The 17,575-nt window shown below is 41.9% G+C and overlaps 2 protein-coding genes across 3 annotated transcripts in view; both read left to right on the top strand.

Annotated features, from left to right (window-relative positions):
• Nucleotides 1-13,665, top strand: part of otud7b (OTU deubiquitinase 7B) — a 40,329-nt gene extending 26,664 nt beyond the window's left edge. The window contains exons 4-12 of one of the 2 annotated variants that reach the window (XM_008430746.2): nucleotides 1,115-1,345; nucleotides 1,426-1,527; nucleotides 1,847-1,974; nucleotides 3,224-3,330; nucleotides 3,555-3,682; nucleotides 4,116-4,265; nucleotides 5,374-5,488; nucleotides 6,710-6,788; nucleotides 7,927-13,665. In XM_008430746.2, coding sequence (XP_008428968.1) covers nucleotides 1,115-1,345; nucleotides 1,426-1,527; nucleotides 1,847-1,974; nucleotides 3,224-3,330; nucleotides 3,555-3,682; nucleotides 4,116-4,265; nucleotides 5,374-5,488; nucleotides 6,710-6,788; nucleotides 7,927-9,372 — 2,486 coding nt within the window. In that variant the 3' untranslated portion in view covers nucleotides 9,373-13,665. Of the gene's footprint in view, nucleotides 1-1,114; nucleotides 1,346-1,425; nucleotides 1,528-1,846; nucleotides 1,975-3,223; nucleotides 3,331-3,554; nucleotides 3,683-4,115; nucleotides 4,266-5,370; nucleotides 5,489-6,709; nucleotides 6,789-7,926 lie in introns of both variants that reach the window. The other variant, XM_008430745.2, reaches the window with a different exon arrangement.
• Nucleotides 13,666-15,941: 2,276 nt separating this feature from the next.
• Nucleotides 15,942-17,575, top strand: part of mtmr11 (myotubularin related protein 11) — a 34,454-nt gene continuing 32,820 nt past the window's right edge. The window contains exon 1 of the mRNA XM_008430744.2: nucleotides 15,942-16,687. Coding sequence (XP_008428966.1) covers nucleotides 16,631-16,687 — 57 coding nt within the window. The 5' untranslated portion in view covers nucleotides 15,942-16,630. The remainder of the gene's footprint in view (nucleotides 16,688-17,575) is intronic.

Here is a 17,575-nt window from a genome sequence, read left to right as displayed (position 1 = left end):
TTACCAGGCGGGTTAATCTACTTATTATAGTCTGAATAGAGGAGCACTTCCAGAAAACAGCACAGATGCTGAAACACTGAGTTCCTTTAAATCAAAACTAAAAACCCACCTGTTTAAAGCTGCCTAGTAACTGGGACATTGATCAATGTATTTGATGCATATTTTCTTCATAATTGTGATGATGTTTGACAAGATGTAATGTTTATTTGTTTCATAACTGTTTTGTGTAGTGCAAAGTGCTTTGAGCTGCCCTGTTCTGAAATGTGCTGTACAAATAAATGTAGCTTGTTAAAGAAAGTAAAGAGGCAGAAGTTCATTAGACTGTAACCAGCGCCTCGCCCTGCTCCGCTCCTATCAGTTACACATCTACACCTGTCTGACAACAAGTGACAAAATTGAGTTAAATAAAAGCTAGAAATGGAAGAAGTTACACTACTTATTTAAATTGTAGCCTAAAAACGACACATTATTAAAATAATATGTCGGGTTTACTTCGGCCTCAGGCCTATAATGAAGGTTAATTAGTTGGTTTGCATCGAGCTGAGACTCGATGTCGACTGGCTCAGGTTGGGTTGAAGTTTTTGGGCTCGATCTAAACTACAATACAGTGTAAAACAATCAAAGTTAGAAACAGGGAAGTATTGCAGATTCAGTAAAATAAAATATCATGAAAAAGTTAATTAATTTAGTAATTCAAAAAGCAAAAATTATGTTGCATACATGAATTACACACAGATTTATGCACCTCAGCCAACATATTTCTAGTAACTTTGATGATTATGTTTAACAGTTTATAACAGAAGTAAAAATAAAAAACTATTTTAAAACGGCTATTTTTAGTTTTCACAGTCTGGACCGATGGTAGATCAAAGTCCAGTCTGTTTGAACTATTTCTGTTCCTTTTCTACCCAACTTTTTCCTTCCACTAAACTTTACATCCTTCAATTTTTATTAGAAAACCTGAACAATATAACCCCCACAAAGTTTTTAACCTTTCCATCTTTTAATAAACTGCATTATTAAAAATAATACAGTAAACTGCATATTTAATTGTAAAACTGTAACAGTTTCAAGGTTTACTTCCCATCGTTTCCTCTCTGCCGTTGCGTTTCAGCGGCGTCAGAGAAGCGTCTGTCGAGGGGCATTTCTCACGCCAGTTCCACCATCGTTTCGCTGGCCCGCTCTCACGTCTCCAGCACCGGCGGCAGCAGCAGCGAGCCGCTCCTCGACACGCCGCTCTGCACTTTCCAGCTACCGGACCTCACTGTGTACAGGGACGACTTCCGCAGCTTCATCGAGAGGGACCTGATTGAGCAGTCCATGATGGTGGCCCTGGAGAACGCCGGTCAGACTTTCACTCACGTGACTCATAAAGGTGCACGCTTCCTTAAACACAGGGGTTAAAGTCGAATTCTCTGCCTGCAGGGCGACTGAACTGGTGGACGAAAGTGGTTCCAAACTGTCAGAATCTGTTGCCGCTGGCGACGAGCGGAGACGGAAACTGCCTGTTGCACGCCGCCTCGCTCGGTGAGTCTCAGCCCTTCCAGTAGCGTTCGGGTTCCCTCTCCATTAGCATTCAGCAGGAGAGCTTCGCTGTTGACTGAAGAACTAATTGCAGTGTTGCTGAGCGCATCCACCTCCCCTTTGTGGCCCTCTTAGGAATGCAGTTCAGAGAAATTAATAAGGCCACAGCTGATGTGGACACATCAGTCTAGACCCTGTTCTGCTCACCAGCTTAACGTCTTGTCTGAAAAACATAAATGCAGCCCTACATTTGTAGAATTTCTGATTCTCTTATGTTTTATGTAGGAGAGAAAAACAAAAATGTTGTGCGTTTCTGATCCAGGAATGTGGGGCTTCCATGATCGTGACCTGATGCTGCGGAAGTCTCTGTATGCGCTGATGGATCACGGCCTGGAGAGAGAAGCTCTGAAGCGCAGGTGGAGGTGGCAGCAGACCCAGCAGAACAAAGAGGTGCGTTACCCTGACCGAGACACATTTACTCAGCTATTGTCTGGCTGAAGTCATAGTGAAAAGAAAGCTCAGTTTTTGAGTTACCATAAATAACATCCATTTAGTAAAAAAAAAAACATTGGTTGACTTTTTTTTGTTTGATTTTAGTTGTTCACTTTTGTCTCGACAATTTTGATCCACGTGACCAAAAGTTTGGAAACCCCCACTTTACACAAAACTACAAACTGCGTCAGTAATGAGCCTCAGATAAAAGAATCTGCCTCAACCTGCGAGAGAAAACTGCTCCCGGAGCTTAAAACTGTGTTTTTATGCAATTAAAACCCAAACTTTCAGGTACATTATTCATCACCAGCTGCTTCAGCAATGCAGCATCCATATTTAACAAGGCTTGGCTGCATATCAGGGATTTCAGTAGTTGGGCCAAAGCCCAATAGTTGCTATAAATGTGAGCAGGAATTTAAAGGTAAAGTGTAGAAACACTTTGCAAATCTGAAAAATGGGTAGAACATACATATAGACATAAAATAAAATGTTTTTTTTTTACTTAAGTGCAAAATATATTTTTTGATCAGTTTACTGCTGTGATAATGTTGTTCTTTCAGCAAATGGCCTTTTTTGAGCCTATGCACTCCAGTTAGTGAGTAATCGATTACTAATCTAGCTTATGATTATTTCAATGATTAATTGTTCCGGCCCTGTTAAACTGTATGCAGAACATCAAATCTTTTCTCCTTTTAGACATTCCTGCAGTTATTTTTTAATTTGACCCACATTATTAACATGCTGATGGTTGTTTAACAGTATTCTCGACAGGCGGCTGTAACTCCTGATCCTCTCATAAGGCTGTAAATGTTCTGTACTGTGACTCCAAAACAAAACCAGGCTGTTTGGGGTTGTTTTCAGTTTTTTCTAGACTGTAGTTTTTTTGGTATGAAAGCAAGCTTTGTGGTGCAACAAGTGTGTTATTTAACATGGCGGCAGCCGGCGTGCCGACCAGACGCCCACAGAGCAGAGGCCATACCAATAACTGCTTAATATCTGGTCGTTCTTCAACGGCCGCTGCGGCTCCTGCAGCGTTTATTTTCCATGAGAAACTCTGGCGCTGCTGTCTGAGCAGCACAGGCTCAGTTGTCAGTTTGTAGCCTCGTGGTAAGACGCAGGAACGTCGGCGCATGCTTCTGTGACATTCGACACCGTCTCTCTAAATGACAAAGCTGTGTCCTTCGTTCCCCCCCCCCCCCCATCTCAGTCCGGGCTGGTGTACACGGAGGAGGAGTGGCAGAAAGAGTGGAACGAGCTGTTGAAGCTGGCCTCCAGCGAGCCAAGAATCCACTACAGCACCAACGGCACCAACGGGTAAGGTCTGGCACGGACAATGCACCGACTGTTAACCCACGCCACTTAGTCACACGCTGCTTGTTTTCCACGAACAAACAACTGCGGCGCGTCACTGTGACATGTCCTCTGAGACGCCTAAACAGCCGAGCGGCCATGCTTTTTAATGAATCGCTTTTTTACGCGGTCTGGGTCAGTTCCAGAGTAAACAGCTGTTTGTTTGTGTTTGTTGTTGCTTTCTGCAGGGCGGAATCGTCTGACGAGCCGGTCTATGAGAGCTTAGAGGAGTTTCACGTCTTCGTCCTGGCTCACGTCCTCAGAAGGCCCATCGTGGTGGTGGCCGACACCATGCTGAGGGACTCTGGAGGAGAAGGTTGGTGCAGCAGAACCTCCACCTATTAATGCTTTTTAGCCTGGAGGGAATCAGGCAGGGGGCCGCCACACTTCACTTCCACTCTAGACATGTATGAAATTATCACATGTATGAAATTATCACATGTATGTCACGGTTTCGTCGTTTTGTATTTTTCACACATGACAATTAAGCGATACTGATACCGTTTCCAGCTAATAGGATAACTGTGTTTCCACTGCTGCAGTAGCTTAATGAGGTTATATGACAGTCAGGACACCACCATCAATAACCAATATTTACCAATATTATAATTATTTCCTTACCTTTCAACACACTACTGACCTTGTTTCCACAAAAAAATGGAGGAACATCTGTCTGCTTTCATTTATTATTAATTATTCCTTTTGTTTTGTGTCATCTAATGTTCCCGGTGCCCCTCTCTGTGCCGCAGCCTTTGCTCCCATCCCGTTTGGAGGCATCTACCTACCGCTGGAGGTGCCAGCTGCCAAGTGCCATCGCTCTCCGCTGGTCCTGGCGTACGATCAGGCTCACTTCTCTGCCCTGGTCTCCATGGAGCAGAAGGACACCTCCAAAGATCAAGGTGAGGCCCCTGACGTCTGCAGCGGCTCTGAAACCGGCACAGCTCTGTTCAGATGCCAGGTTTCAAGGTCCAGAGTATAAATTAAAAAATATATATACATTTCCCAATAAAAGCCATTAGTATTGCCTTATGTGATGTCAGGTTCAGGTTCAACACAACCTGAACTCTGCAGATTTACACGTATTATTTTCGTTTGTAAATTCTGTTATTGTATATTAGCTCTTCAATCACATAAAGACATAAAATCAGAGTTGGGGGGGGAAAAAAATTCAGAGTGAAATCCACCAAGATGTCTAACAAATGTTTTTTTAATCATTTATTATACCACTGTATACTGTAAATATCTAAAACTAATAAAAAATACTTGAAACAACACAGTTTTATAAAATTAAAAGCAGGAAGATGAAGGCAAGTCTTCATTTATTTGAATACAACTCCATAGATTACTTTAAAAATCCTAAAAAAGATGCCATAATTGTGCCAAACAAATTAGAATCTTGGCAATTTCCTGTCAGTATATTTGCAAATGCTCATGCTTAGACGTAGACGGGTCCAGAATGTGTGATCAGTGACATGGTTTCTTTATTACGTTGGGATGTGGATGATAAATGGACATAGGCCGGTCACAATAACACATTTTTGCTGGACGGTAAATTGTTCCAGAAGTTATTGTGATAAATTATAATATTGTCGTGGTGAGACCATTTTTTAAGTAATGTAATGCAAGAACGCATTCTCAAAGATCAGTAAACTTTAAATGAACTGGAAGACATTTTAAATAAACAAAATGACAAATAAAATTAATTTGAAGACTTTGTAAACAAAATCACCCCTCAAAAAAGGGCTAGTTGAGACCAAACTACCAAACTGAAGACTTTTATAATCCAAACGATAAATCAGGTCAGTGAAAGTCATTCAGTTTGTTTCTGTTTATAATGCGATTAATTTATTTATTGATTACTGTGAAAGCCCTACCTGCTCATGTTTAATTAGAGGGGGGGTGTTGGTATTTCTGCTCAAAATCTGGTCAAATTTAAATATCCTGGATTAGTGAGGAATAAAACTGCAACACAGTTTTATTCATTTTTTTGTCTTTTTCTACCAGCAGTTGTGATTCCACTCACCGACTCGGAGCACAAAATGCTGCCTCTGCACTTTGCTGTGGATCCTGGGAAGGACTGGGAATGGGGAAAGGATGACACAGACAACGTGATGCTGGCGAGGTAAACGCACAGAATGAACCCGTCCGCTCACATGGTCCTTCTATAGAAAGGTCACAAACGACGCCAACAAAATGCTGCGTCACATGCCAGCGGCTCGGAGGCCCGTAAACAGCGGCGGCGCTTTCAGCAGCAGGCGGAGGCGTGCAGAGATTGGCCGCTGACGCCAGATTACAGATACCCACCGACGGTGACAATGAGATTAGCCGTAAATACTTTGAGTGAATGAACCAGAGGTGCAAGCGCCAAAAATAGCAGCTCTGTGGAAAAAGAACCTTATTAACTCAGCTGCTGGTGGTGACTGTCTCATCTGAGTGTGTTTAAAGGTCATGGAGATGAAGGTTTATTGCAGAATGTGAATCCGAGACATTAGGATCTATTTTCTCTCACTGTGTTTTATTAAATGTATTGAAATGTTAGAAGCTCAGAAACAAACCATTTTACAGAACAAACTAATGCAACTAATGATTAATAGAATAATAAAATTGCCACTTTATGCAGATTTTTCATTCATTTTTTAGAAATACATAAAAGATGCAAACAAATGATTTGATATATTTTTTTATTTTTGGCTAAAATGCCATGACAGCATTTTTTTTCTTTCTCTTTGGCTTGACAACAGTACGGTGTTTTGGCTGTTCAGGGCTGATCTGTTGATTGTTTTTGGTTTACTGGTTTGTAATTGGATAACAAAATGTGCTTAAAGACAGATTTCTTTTATTTTTACAGAACTTAACCCTGAGTAAGCTAAAACTGCCATTTGATTTCTGGGAAGAACATATTTACAAAAGTTTTTTATTGTTGTTTTAAATGGAAAAAAATTATATGTGTATATTTTTTTTACAATTATCTGCTCTGAGTTTGTTGTTCTTTTAACAAAAGGCCTTTTTTTAGAGTCTGTGGACTCCAGTTAAGGATTAATCGATTATTAAATTAGTTGATGATTAGTTTAATAAGCAATTGATCCAATTGTTTGTTTCCTCCCTAAATACTAACAGGTGTAATTTATTTATAGAAATATATAATCAGATCAGCACACTGACTCTGTAGATTCAGATTCAATCCGGATCATTTATTATGTGTTCAGCCAGTTTTATTACGTTTTTTTCTGTAATCTCAGAAGCCCAGCCGGTTGCAGCAGTCGTTCCTCATGTGGTGACGGTGGACATGTAGCAGCAGAATCCGTCTCAGAACTGAACTTGTTTATCTGTTTTTTCCTCCCAGTGTGGCGCTCTCGTTGGAGGCCAAGCTCCAGATGTTACACACCTACCTGACGGTTACCTGGCTGCCGCTGCCATGTGAGGTAAAAACGAGCTGCTTCGTCAAACTCACCTGGTCCTGTTCAAAACAAACCAAAGTAAATCGTTTATGTCAGCAGCTGTGTTTAAGTGTGACAAAATCTTTGAATAAAAAGTCCAAATGTATCGTTTATATGGGCGTAAAATGAATGAATCCAAACATGACGTGCGCTTTCATGCATGTCATGTTTGCAACATGTGCAGTGTTGTAAAATTCCCTTAAAAACACAGAAGTTGCACTTGCGTGTGTGCTGAGTCTAAAAACAATCAAACGTAGTGTTGAGTTTTCTGAGCACTCAGAATGGATCAGCGCCAGGTTCTAATGAGATGTTGCTGCCTCCCTCATTAAGCCACAGGCTCAGCAGTTCGCTGTCGGCCTTCCTGTCTCACAGGATGAGAGATCGACAGACCAGTTCTGCTTCCCTTTCACAGAGCACACCTTCACATGTTTACATGCATTTCCTTTAAATTATCAGCAAAAGCCACACCTCTGATTCAGGACACAAATTAATTCTGATCAAGGTGGATCCGACCTGAAAGAGACGGTGGATTTAAAAACGTCAACATTTTGTTGACCAAATAAAAAACTCCAAAACTTCTGTTTTTGTCTGAGTTCATTCTTCTAAACTTTCAGATTATAGAAAATCTGACGAACGTGAATCGTCAGATTCAGAGAGTGAATCGAGGTTTAGATGTTCTGGTTTGATCTTCTTCATCATTCGTCTCCTTTTTCTAAAGCCAGGGGGTCCAAAGTGTGGCCCGGGGGCCATTTGTGGCTCCTGAACTGATTTTGTGAGGCACACGACTGCAGTTGCAGATGTAGGTTTTTTGTTTTTAATCAGGATAAAATCAGTCTAGACAAATTAAAATCTTTCAATTTAAAATAATGGCTGCAACACAAATGACTAAATAAATACAATTGTTGTATTTACAACAGGGTTTGATGCACCCAGATCTGCTTTTAATAAATTTATTAAACTTGTCTGTAAACGCTAATTGCTTATTGGGACACGGTTATTTAACATGTGTTATTTCTTTACATCTGTTTATTTTTCTTCTCTCACTGAGCTAAAACCAGAGCTAAAGTTAAATTGAAACGTTAATCTGGTGCACTAAGTGTTTTTCTGCTTGGTTTGCCTGCAGCAAGCCCCTCTGGCCCAGCCCGAATCCCCCACAGCGTCCGCTGGAGAGGACGCCCGAACGCCTCCCGACTCCGGAGAGTCGGACAAGGAGTCGGTCAGCAGCAGCTCCAACGGCAACGGAGATGCAACAGCGGGCTCCACCGCCAACGGCAGCAGCTCGTTGGCCAAAAACAGCTCGTCTTCTTCCTCCAGCTCCTCCAGCAGTGGGTCCGCCGGCGCCGGGACAGGCGGGAAGGACAAAACCAAGAAGGATAAAGACAAGGACAAGAAGAGGGCGGACTCTGTGGCAAACAAGCTCGGCAGTTTTGGGAAGACGCTGGGCAGCAAGCTGAAGAAGAACGTCGGCGGACTGATGACGGGGAAGAACGCCGGAGCGGCCGGCGCCAAACCGGAAGGTGGGGAGAAGAAGAAGGGCTCGCTCAAGGGCAGGAAGGGCAGCAAGGACAGTTCGCCGTCCGCCCAGGCCTCGGAGGACTCCGGGAAGGGATCGCCGTCGTCGGGCAGCGAGCGCCTCCTGGGTACCATGAGCAGCATGAGCAGCAGCGGCGGCAGCAGCAGCACAGAGAGTGAGCACTACAAGTACAGCGCCGACGTGAAGGTGAGCCTGGGCATCCTGCGGGCCGCCATGCAGGGCGAGAGGAAGCTCATCTTTGCCAGCCTCCTCACCACCAGCAACCGCCAGCCCTTCCAGGAGGAGATGATCCAGCGCTACCTCTCCGACGCCGAGGACCGCTTCCGCGCTGAGCAGGAGCAGCAGCGGCGCGACGCCGAGCGGAAAGGCGTCGCCAATAACCTCCAGCTGCCGAAGAAGGAGGAGCTGAGCTACCGGCCGTTTGACGCCAAAGAGGAGCTGACGGAGTCCTTACCGCCCTCCTTCAACCCCACGCCGCTGAGCCCCTCCCTCTACTCTGCGGTCATCCCCATCCCTCGCCCGTCGTTCATCGACCAGACCCACGTGCCGACGCCGCTGACTCAGCACCTCCACATGCACGGCCACCTGGACGCACGGCGCCAACTGGCCGGCGGCTCTCCGGCCGCCTCTTACCCGGGCCTCCCCGCCTACGCGACGCTGCCCCGCCACTGCTCCACCGCGCCGGGTCCCTCCCACCCGCAGTACATCCCCTCGTCCCTCAGCCCCTCCCGGCTCGCCCCCTCTTACCCGCCGGAGTTTGACCCGCCCGATTACCCCGGCGCTGAGCCCATCGTCGGCGGCTACACCAACGGTTTCCGGGAGCTGAACGCCGGCCTGGACTGTCAGAGCGGGCAGCCCCCCATCAGACACTACTCTCTGGGCAGCGCGGGCGGCCTGGCCGGCCTGCAGTCCAGCCGCTGTCGGACACCCAGCTGCAACTACTACGGCCACCCGGAGACGGGGAACTACTGCTCATACTGCTACCGAGAGGAGCTGAGGAAGAGGGAGGCGGAGCCAGTCATCCACCGCTTCTGAGCGAAGAGTGGCCTTTTTGTGTTTCAGTTGAACAGAACGGGGAACGACCCCTTACCGTGTCACTTCCTGTTGAAGGCGACGAGAAGAAACTGGGGAATAGACCGTCGAAGAAACTGACTGCAATTCTGTTACGTTTTTGCTCTTTATGCAGCTGTTGAGTGTGTGTGTGTGTGTGTGTGTGTGTGCGTGTGTGTGTGTGTGTATGCGTGTGTGTGAGTGTGTATGGACTTCAACTCTTCACCGGAGTGAAGTTATGCCCAAATCCCACTTCTTCTAATTAAACAAAAATTTGTGTCAAATGTTACATTTTTGTGCAGCACAAATTTCCGTTTGTGCCGCTATCATTTTAAAGATATTAATGAATGTTTCCAGAGGTCATCAAAGGTCAACTAGTCCACATTTACAGAACCAAAGGAAACATGGTGTCAAATCAGCTATGCTACATTTGCTGGTTCGTGCAGCAAAAAGTGTTGTTTTGTCTTTTATTTTTAAGGCTTAAAAAGTTCTGAGATCAACCTGCTGGTTGCTTGTTTGTGCAACTATTTTTATTTATTTTTTTGCCACAGTTGTTTGACACCAAATTAGTTTGATTTTGTAAACCTGGGCAGCCTGGTTGACCTGATGACCCCTGAAAACATTAATATTTCTTTAAACGTTGTGGCATAAATGTTGATCTCTAGTGACTTGTGAGAATTTCTTTTTTAAATCTTAAAAATTGTAATGGCACAAACAAAACTGTGTGCTGCACAAACGTATCACAGTTGATTGACACCATATTAAGTTTGATTTTGTCAATATGATCTGACTGGTTGACCTATGACCTCAGGAAACATTTATTAATGTCTTTAAAATGACGGCTGCACAAACAACCGTTTTGGTGACACTGATTCTGTTTCATTTGAAGAGGTGGTGAGGGGTCAGCTTCACTCGGGTCGACTCTCCTCCTCGGTAAGAGTTAAACACCTGGCTACTGTCTCCTCCTAGTGGAGGGAATGTAAACTGCAGGCATCGTATATAACACTCATGCAGACAACTAGCAGTGATGCAAGCACAACCGGAGAAGGCACAACTGTCTCCGCTTCACATGTTTAGTCCAACATCAGTGTTACGGTTATGACCTTACTGTTACTGGATGCCTCTGTCCTCGTCGGATTGCTTCTACTCAATATTTGCATTATGCAAACTGAAACTACTGTTTATCGCTCGACGTGCAGAAAGACGCTGCTGCGGTGCTAAAACGCAACAATCGGCACCCCTGCAATAAATTCCCCGCCCCCCCCCCCTTTTTTTTTTTTATTATTTTAACTCAATCAGATGAAAACTGGATCTGGAAGATGTCAGCAGGTTCGGCACAGCCAAGCTGCTTTGCAGAAGTATTGAAGCCCCATGTTTTCTCAGCTTAGAACCACAAACTTTGATTTGTCTTCATTGGGATTTTAGGTCATGGAGCAACAGACGTTAAAAACGGTGCAGGGTTTGAAAAGCGATGCTCATCCTGCAGTTGCGGATTTTCTTTCAGCTTTGCATATCTGGAAACTAAAATTTGCCCGTTGTTGTTCTTTGCAAGGTCAGATGGGATGAAGAGTTTGAGTCAGGTCCAGGCTTTGACTAGGCCATTTTAACACAGGAGTATGTGTTGATTGAGTCTTTCTAGGGTAACTATAAATGCTCTCTCCAGGATTACTTTGTATTTGGCTCCGTTATTTCCATCAGCTTCCTGTTGCTGTTGAAGAAAAGCATTCCCACAGCATCATACCGCAACCATTGTGTTTAACAGTGGCAGTGTTCAGCTGTGTGTGCTTTTTCTTGTTTCTCCATTTGATAAAACGATGACTTTCTTTATGCCACGCTTCCATAAAGGTCACAATTCTCTGTAAACAGAGTTGCCATGTTGCCTCTTGGCCTCTTCTCTGATTAATTATCTCATTTTCTGGGCCATCAGTGGTTAAATGTAATTGTTTGTTGTGTGTTTTAGTTAGGAGTATCACAGTAAAGGAGTGCTGAATACAATACATTGAAAATCATATATTATTTTCCCTCCAGCTCATAATTACATGCTGCTTTCTCTTTCACATAAAATCCCAATAAAATGAACAGAAGTTTCAGGTCTTGGAACCAGTTGAAGGGGTTTGGATACTTTTGCACAAGGCGCTGTAAATAAAAGCAATAGCACCGGCTGAGATCTGTGACGCTATTCACCCACTCTGGAAGTGAAATAGGTAGTTGGTTTTTTTTTCCCTGACTCTTGACAGACGCAACTTTTCCGCGCAGGATAACAGAACAAAAACATGCAAACGGCAGTCCTGAACTTAGACGTGTTGACTTTTAAAGCTGCTGCAGGAGGGAACGGATCGTGTCTGTGTGGAAAGCAGGTTTCAGGTGCTGCAGGTGAATTTCAAAGGTGTGGGAAAGTTTTCCTTCTGTTTTCAGTCTTCTGTCAGCTGCTACACTGGCTGTTTTAAATGCTTTTTGCACCTAATGAAGAACAAACACTAAATAAATCAGACACTGGGTTTATCGAAGCTTAAACTAAAAATATAGCGATTATTTTGAAATAATACAAGATTTCTAAGAATTCCTGTTTCCTCCTTGCTTAGGTCAAATGAAAACCACCTCAGATAATTTACTGAGAGGCTGAAGGCGTTTTATTTACTTTTCCAGATGTTTTCTGGATTTTTTGTCTCTGCCTCTGTCTCTGCAGACACTGCCGCCTGGAAGTACGGGGCTCAAACTGGAGGCTTTTATTCCTTCCAGTTCACTGCTGACCGCTAAACCAAGCAAATAATTGCACAATTTTAAACTATCATCGATCCCTTTGAAAGCTACACCCTCGTCATGTCTATCAAGCGCTGGAAATAAGCTGATAATTGGGTGGATTTATTTGAGTCTTCCTTGTTACTTTGAGTTCAAGACTGTTGTGGTTCTCACGTCTTGCTGTTTCATCGTTTCACTACAAGAAGCCATGATGTTGGACTCCAGTTGCTCTGCTTATTCAGTCTTCTCTCATTGAGGTTGGTAGAAAAGCACAAAATAGTATGCAATTCACTGCCTTGCCCACTAGAGGGTGCTCCTGTCTTGTTTTCCGTGTGGACTCTGGCCCTGCTGCTCTAACTACAAACACTAAACCCCCCATTAAACGGATAATAAGGTGTGTTTTTATTAGTGTTGTTTAAACACTATTTAATAGCAAGATGTTGCTAAAGCTGCTCAATTTTCAATGAAACGCAACCGTCGTCAGTGTGAATGTGTGTCAGCATGTGTTGGTAATGTAGGATTTTAACTGATACATGAATAAATCTTTTGTTGGGGAGAAAAACTTGCTTTTTTTTCTCTGTTCTCTCCTTTCCTCCAAAGTAATAATTATCTCCCAAACTCAGTTTTTACAGCCTGCAAACCTTTTTTTTTATATATATATATATCTATATATATTTAAGACGACAAACAGAAGCGCTTGTGAGGTTGTATAAATATGTTCCGAGTTATTTTTGTAAGCCCAAAGTTTTACAGTGTTTTTAAAAGGGTAAGAATGTATTTTGTTGGAAACTTCCACAGTTCTGAGAATAAGCTTGGAAAGAGCCTGGATCTGGGGGTGGAAATGTTTGGGCTGTTGAAGGAAACCCCCACATGGGCCTTTTTGATACTTGAGGCTCCTCTCATTGAGAAAAATTTCCTTAATACTGACAAAACAATTTGAGAAAAAATATATCTATATATTTATAGTGAGATTTTTTTTTCTGTTCTTTCAAATTGGTTTCCTTGTAGGAAGTTTAGTTGAGATCATTTAGGATGTTCTTTCTGGCTAATTGTCTAGAAGTCCGGCTTTTGTTTGTTGCTTTCTAAATTTGTGAACGTTTCATTTTTCATGCTGCAGCCATCAGTCCGTGCTTCAGTTTTTTATTTTTATTTTGACTCTGCTCATTTCCTCAGAACAAGAAGAGAAATGGCTCCGCATTAGTTTGCAACACCGTCGACTCGATTATATTTTTCTATGATCTTTTATTTGGGGGCAACGGGAAACACCTCCGAGCTGCATGGGACTGGAACTGTTGCATGTAAATGGCGAACCATTTTACCAAATTCGTGCGTTACTTTAACCTGATTTTTGTTCTTTGTTGTAATTTGTTCTGTTTTGATTTTTCTATCTTTAATTTTTTTTTTGGTTTGTTTTAAAAAAGAGGCACTAAAAGGCTGTGTGAAAGTGCAATCTGGATAGAAAGAACATCAGATTTTATGTTAGGTATTATGATTATTTTTTTTGCACCGTTTGAATAAATTCTCATTGTATTTCAAGGATCTTTTTGTCTCTCTCCTGTTTTTGTTGAGTAGCTCCATTTTGTCATTTTAATCCAAAACAGCAAACCTTGAAATTTGAATTTTGGATAAATAGTAAGTTTAGCTGTAAAGTAAACTTACCAAAGTTTAAAAAAAAAAAAAAGTCTTTTTCTACCAGATGTTAAAGCAAACCAGTAAATAAAATAAAATAAATGTAATTTGTGGCTGTAATCCAACTTGTTAAAACATTATAGACTCTCCAGTTTGGCTTTCATCTAAATCCTAAGATATTTCTGAAGAAATTGATCTAAATTGATCTAAATTGATCTAAATCCTAAGATATTTCTGAAGAAATTGATCACCTGGAAGTGTTTCTATTGCTAAACTTTTCTCTTATTTGCTCTCCTTGTCGTTCTGTTTTATCTTAACCTTCCTGCATAATACATTAGTGAATATCTCCCAGCTCAGATAATCCACGCTCCTGTGTCTGTAACTGTTTTATGTATTAGAGAAATCGGAAACCCTGATGCAATATTAAACAGCTTCCCATGTGGTTTAAAAAAAAAAATCCAGACCTCTATATTAGTTGACTGGGACGCCGACTCCTCACCTGCTCAGCAGAGCCCAGGATTACTCAAACTTTCCCTTTTCTTCCTGGGAAGGATTTCCTGAAACGCCTGCAGTCTTGGTTCCTTGCACTGCTGTGAATGAGAGGGAAAAGATTCCTGCACGGATTTGTCTGAGGATCACAGTAAGGTAAGAAAACAGGCTGCAGATGGAACATTATCATAATTATTTGGTTGTTTTTTCATACAGAATGTCATACAGAAATGAATTGACATTCATTCCTGTATAACAACAATGGCTTCCTTTAGATACCAGTTGTGGCTGCGTCTGATTTTACATAAAGCAGAATATGTTGAAAAACGAAAACTTGGACATCCTGTACAAAGGGAATCTAGCTGAAGCTTATTTGGTCAGCTTTTTGAAAAGTACTGTTTATGGTTTTAACAACAAAACATTCTGTAAATGTATCCTCGCCTCTCTCTTCAGGGAACGTTGCACATTTTCTGTTATCCTTCTGCTGGATGCAAACAGGCCCAAACCATCCGAACGCCACCGCTGTGCTCCACAGCTGGTATAATGCTCAAACTATGTTAACTCATATTTTAAAATGGCTAACTCACCAGTTTTAGCTATTAAATTGGTGGAAATAACAAATTTTAATCAAGTAATTAATTAAAAGATGAAAAAATAAAGACATGATCCCAAGCAAACCAAATCTATTGGCTGACTCTGGATTGGAATCAAGTTGAGTTTGAAAGTTGTCTTTTAATTTTTATTTTGTTTTGCTGTTTGTCACAGATGCAAACACAAACTCAAGTGTTGCTGCTTCACTGAGAGACACGGAGAACAGGCTAAAGGGGAGGGTCAGAAAATGTGTTATTTAGTCGTCATCTCAACTTTATTTTCTTCTAGTACATAACTGAGAAGAAAACGGTAAATTTAATTTGAAGTGAGTGGCTGGTGACTCAAAGAAAACGCAACAAAATCTGAAAGTATTTTCTGATAATAGGGAATGTTTATAAATGAATGCGTATAATACATTAAGATCTTCAAATAAGTATTGAATATTAAATGTTCAAGTGAATTTTAATCAATATTTTTAGAATAATTCAAAGTCAGACATCCCACCAGGTGGATATGTAGCTAAACCCAAAATTATTTACACCCCTGCAGATTTAATGTAAAAGTATCTTCATTAAACCAAGAACTTTATGATGGGAAACAAGTCAGAGATCTCCAAAAGAAAATAAAACTATGTAAAAGGAAGGAGTACACATCTATTTTAAAATTTCATTGAATTTATTAAATTGTACCGCAAGTTATTTATATCATCCTCAATAACCAAGTATTCCATATAACCAAATAAATCAAATATTAACATTGTGTATATAATTAAAAGGCTACTTTTCATATAAGTCATATAAGTGTTAAGTAATAACACCTGATATTTGGAGATGATGTGATTATGTGACAAATACTGAGTTATGTGCAACTTCTGATATTTTAAAGACTAAATTGAATAACAAAGAAAAACAAATTCAAGCAAAATAAACTTTACTAAGCTTTTTTTTCAACAAAAAAATTATGAAACATTTTTTTTTTACTCAGTTTTATTCAACAGTAGCCATATTACTACTGCAAATATTACTCAAGTGAAAGTAAAATGTGCAGTGTAGTAAAATGACTAATTTTTTCAAAATAGTTACTTGAGTAAATGTAGCCACCAGTTACTACCCGCCTTTAGCTATTAACTTCTGTGGTGACTGATGGTGAGTTCAGGGAGTCTATAAAAATCAGGAAAGACTGCTAACCTCCCCCGAAAGCGTGATTTTCGTTCCAAACAGAAGCGAGACCAGAGCATATCCAGTCTCCTGCGGGTTTTTCTGTGAATGCTGACTGAAGACTGTCCCCGAGTCCAGCCTCACTGTCTCTTTAAGAGCCCGCTCTCCTTCAGTCCTCCCTGCTTCACTATGGCGAAGGAACAAACAAACAAAACGGAACGGGTCCCGGCCGGAACCCGTGAACACATCTCTCGGTTTGAGTGACTAAGCTCAGTGAGTTGTGGCCGCTCTCAGGCAGGGTGTGCTCTTGTTTTCTTTATTTTTCTCTCTGTGCGGGGTTGAGAGGCAGATGCTGTCCGCACAGAAAGCGATGAAAAGAGCTGGAACAGTTGGCTTGTTCACACCGAAAACCTCAGCTGGAGGAGGAGGAGGCGGAGAAGAAGAAGAAGAAGAAGAAGCCGGGCTGCTGCTGCTGCTACTGCTGGTGGCCGCCGCTGTTCAACGCCGTTTTAACGGTTTTCCTCCGCTGGAAACAGATGGACGAAACAGGACGCTAACCCGTAACCATTAGCCTCAGACAGAACACGTTTTCCCTCCTGGATTCTTCCTGGTTGTCGGTTCTGAAACAGCCCAGAAAGATGTTGACAGGATCCAGAACGACGTTCAAAGTGAGGCAGATGCTCCCAGATATTAAGGTGAGGTTACGGGACAGGCTAACTGTCGCTAACTAGTCCCTCTGACCTACTTTCTGCCTATTCTAGTTTATCCACAGCAGATGTGAGACCCATAAACAGCTCATGGTTGTTTTAAGATTTTTTTTTAAAATTATTTTTGCTTGTCAGACAACCATCCAGTTCTCATTTCAAACCCATCTGATCATATTTGGAAGCTTTATTTTTTATCTCGTATGTATTTCCTGCCTCATATTTAATTTAAGAGACTTTAAATATTTATCTAAGCATTTGATTGGGCTGTCAGAGCCACAGCCCGTCTTCATAACTCTGCTTGTGACCATAAAGCACAGGAGGAGGCAGGAACAGGGCAGTGTTATGATGCAGGAAGCACCAGCCATCATTCAGCAGGCTGAGCTATAAATGTCCAACCAGACCGGCAGGATTCCTGCACACTCCCTTAAAAATACTCCTGTTTCAAAGCACCGATCGGTCTTTTTCACGCCAGTACCAATTTCCTAATTAAAGCTGCACAGTAGATGAATCACAAGCGTTTCTACAACTGGGTTTAATGACAGAGATGCTAAAGTTGACACAGAGGTGAATGTGGATTCATCACAACCATTACCATCATTACCAAAATGCTCAGCTGCATATTTTCCTGCAGCTCCAGTTGTTAACCTTTGATTCTTCCTGAAAATCAAACAAAGTCCTTGTTGATGCATTTATTGTCAGGACGGCACTCCCTAGCTTTTCATGGAAAAGTGGCAAGATTTTATAGTTGGACAACAGAGTGACGCATAACTAGTTATTGGCATTTTTTTTTTTTAGATCTGATTAAGTCAGTTAAATAGCGAGAGAGAGAGAGAAAAAAAAACAACCTTATTATGTTTAATGGAAAACCCAAATTGC

Source organism: Poecilia reticulata, linkage group LG16 (genome assembly GCF_000633615.1).
Source record: "Poecilia reticulata strain Guanapo linkage group LG16, Guppy_female_1.0+MT, whole genome shotgun sequence".
Classification (NCBI taxonomy): domain Eukaryota; kingdom Metazoa; phylum Chordata; class Actinopteri; order Cyprinodontiformes; family Poeciliidae; genus Poecilia; species Poecilia reticulata.
The sequence above is the reverse complement of the archived record's forward strand: the minus strand, read 5'-3'. Positions and strand labels throughout refer to the sequence as shown.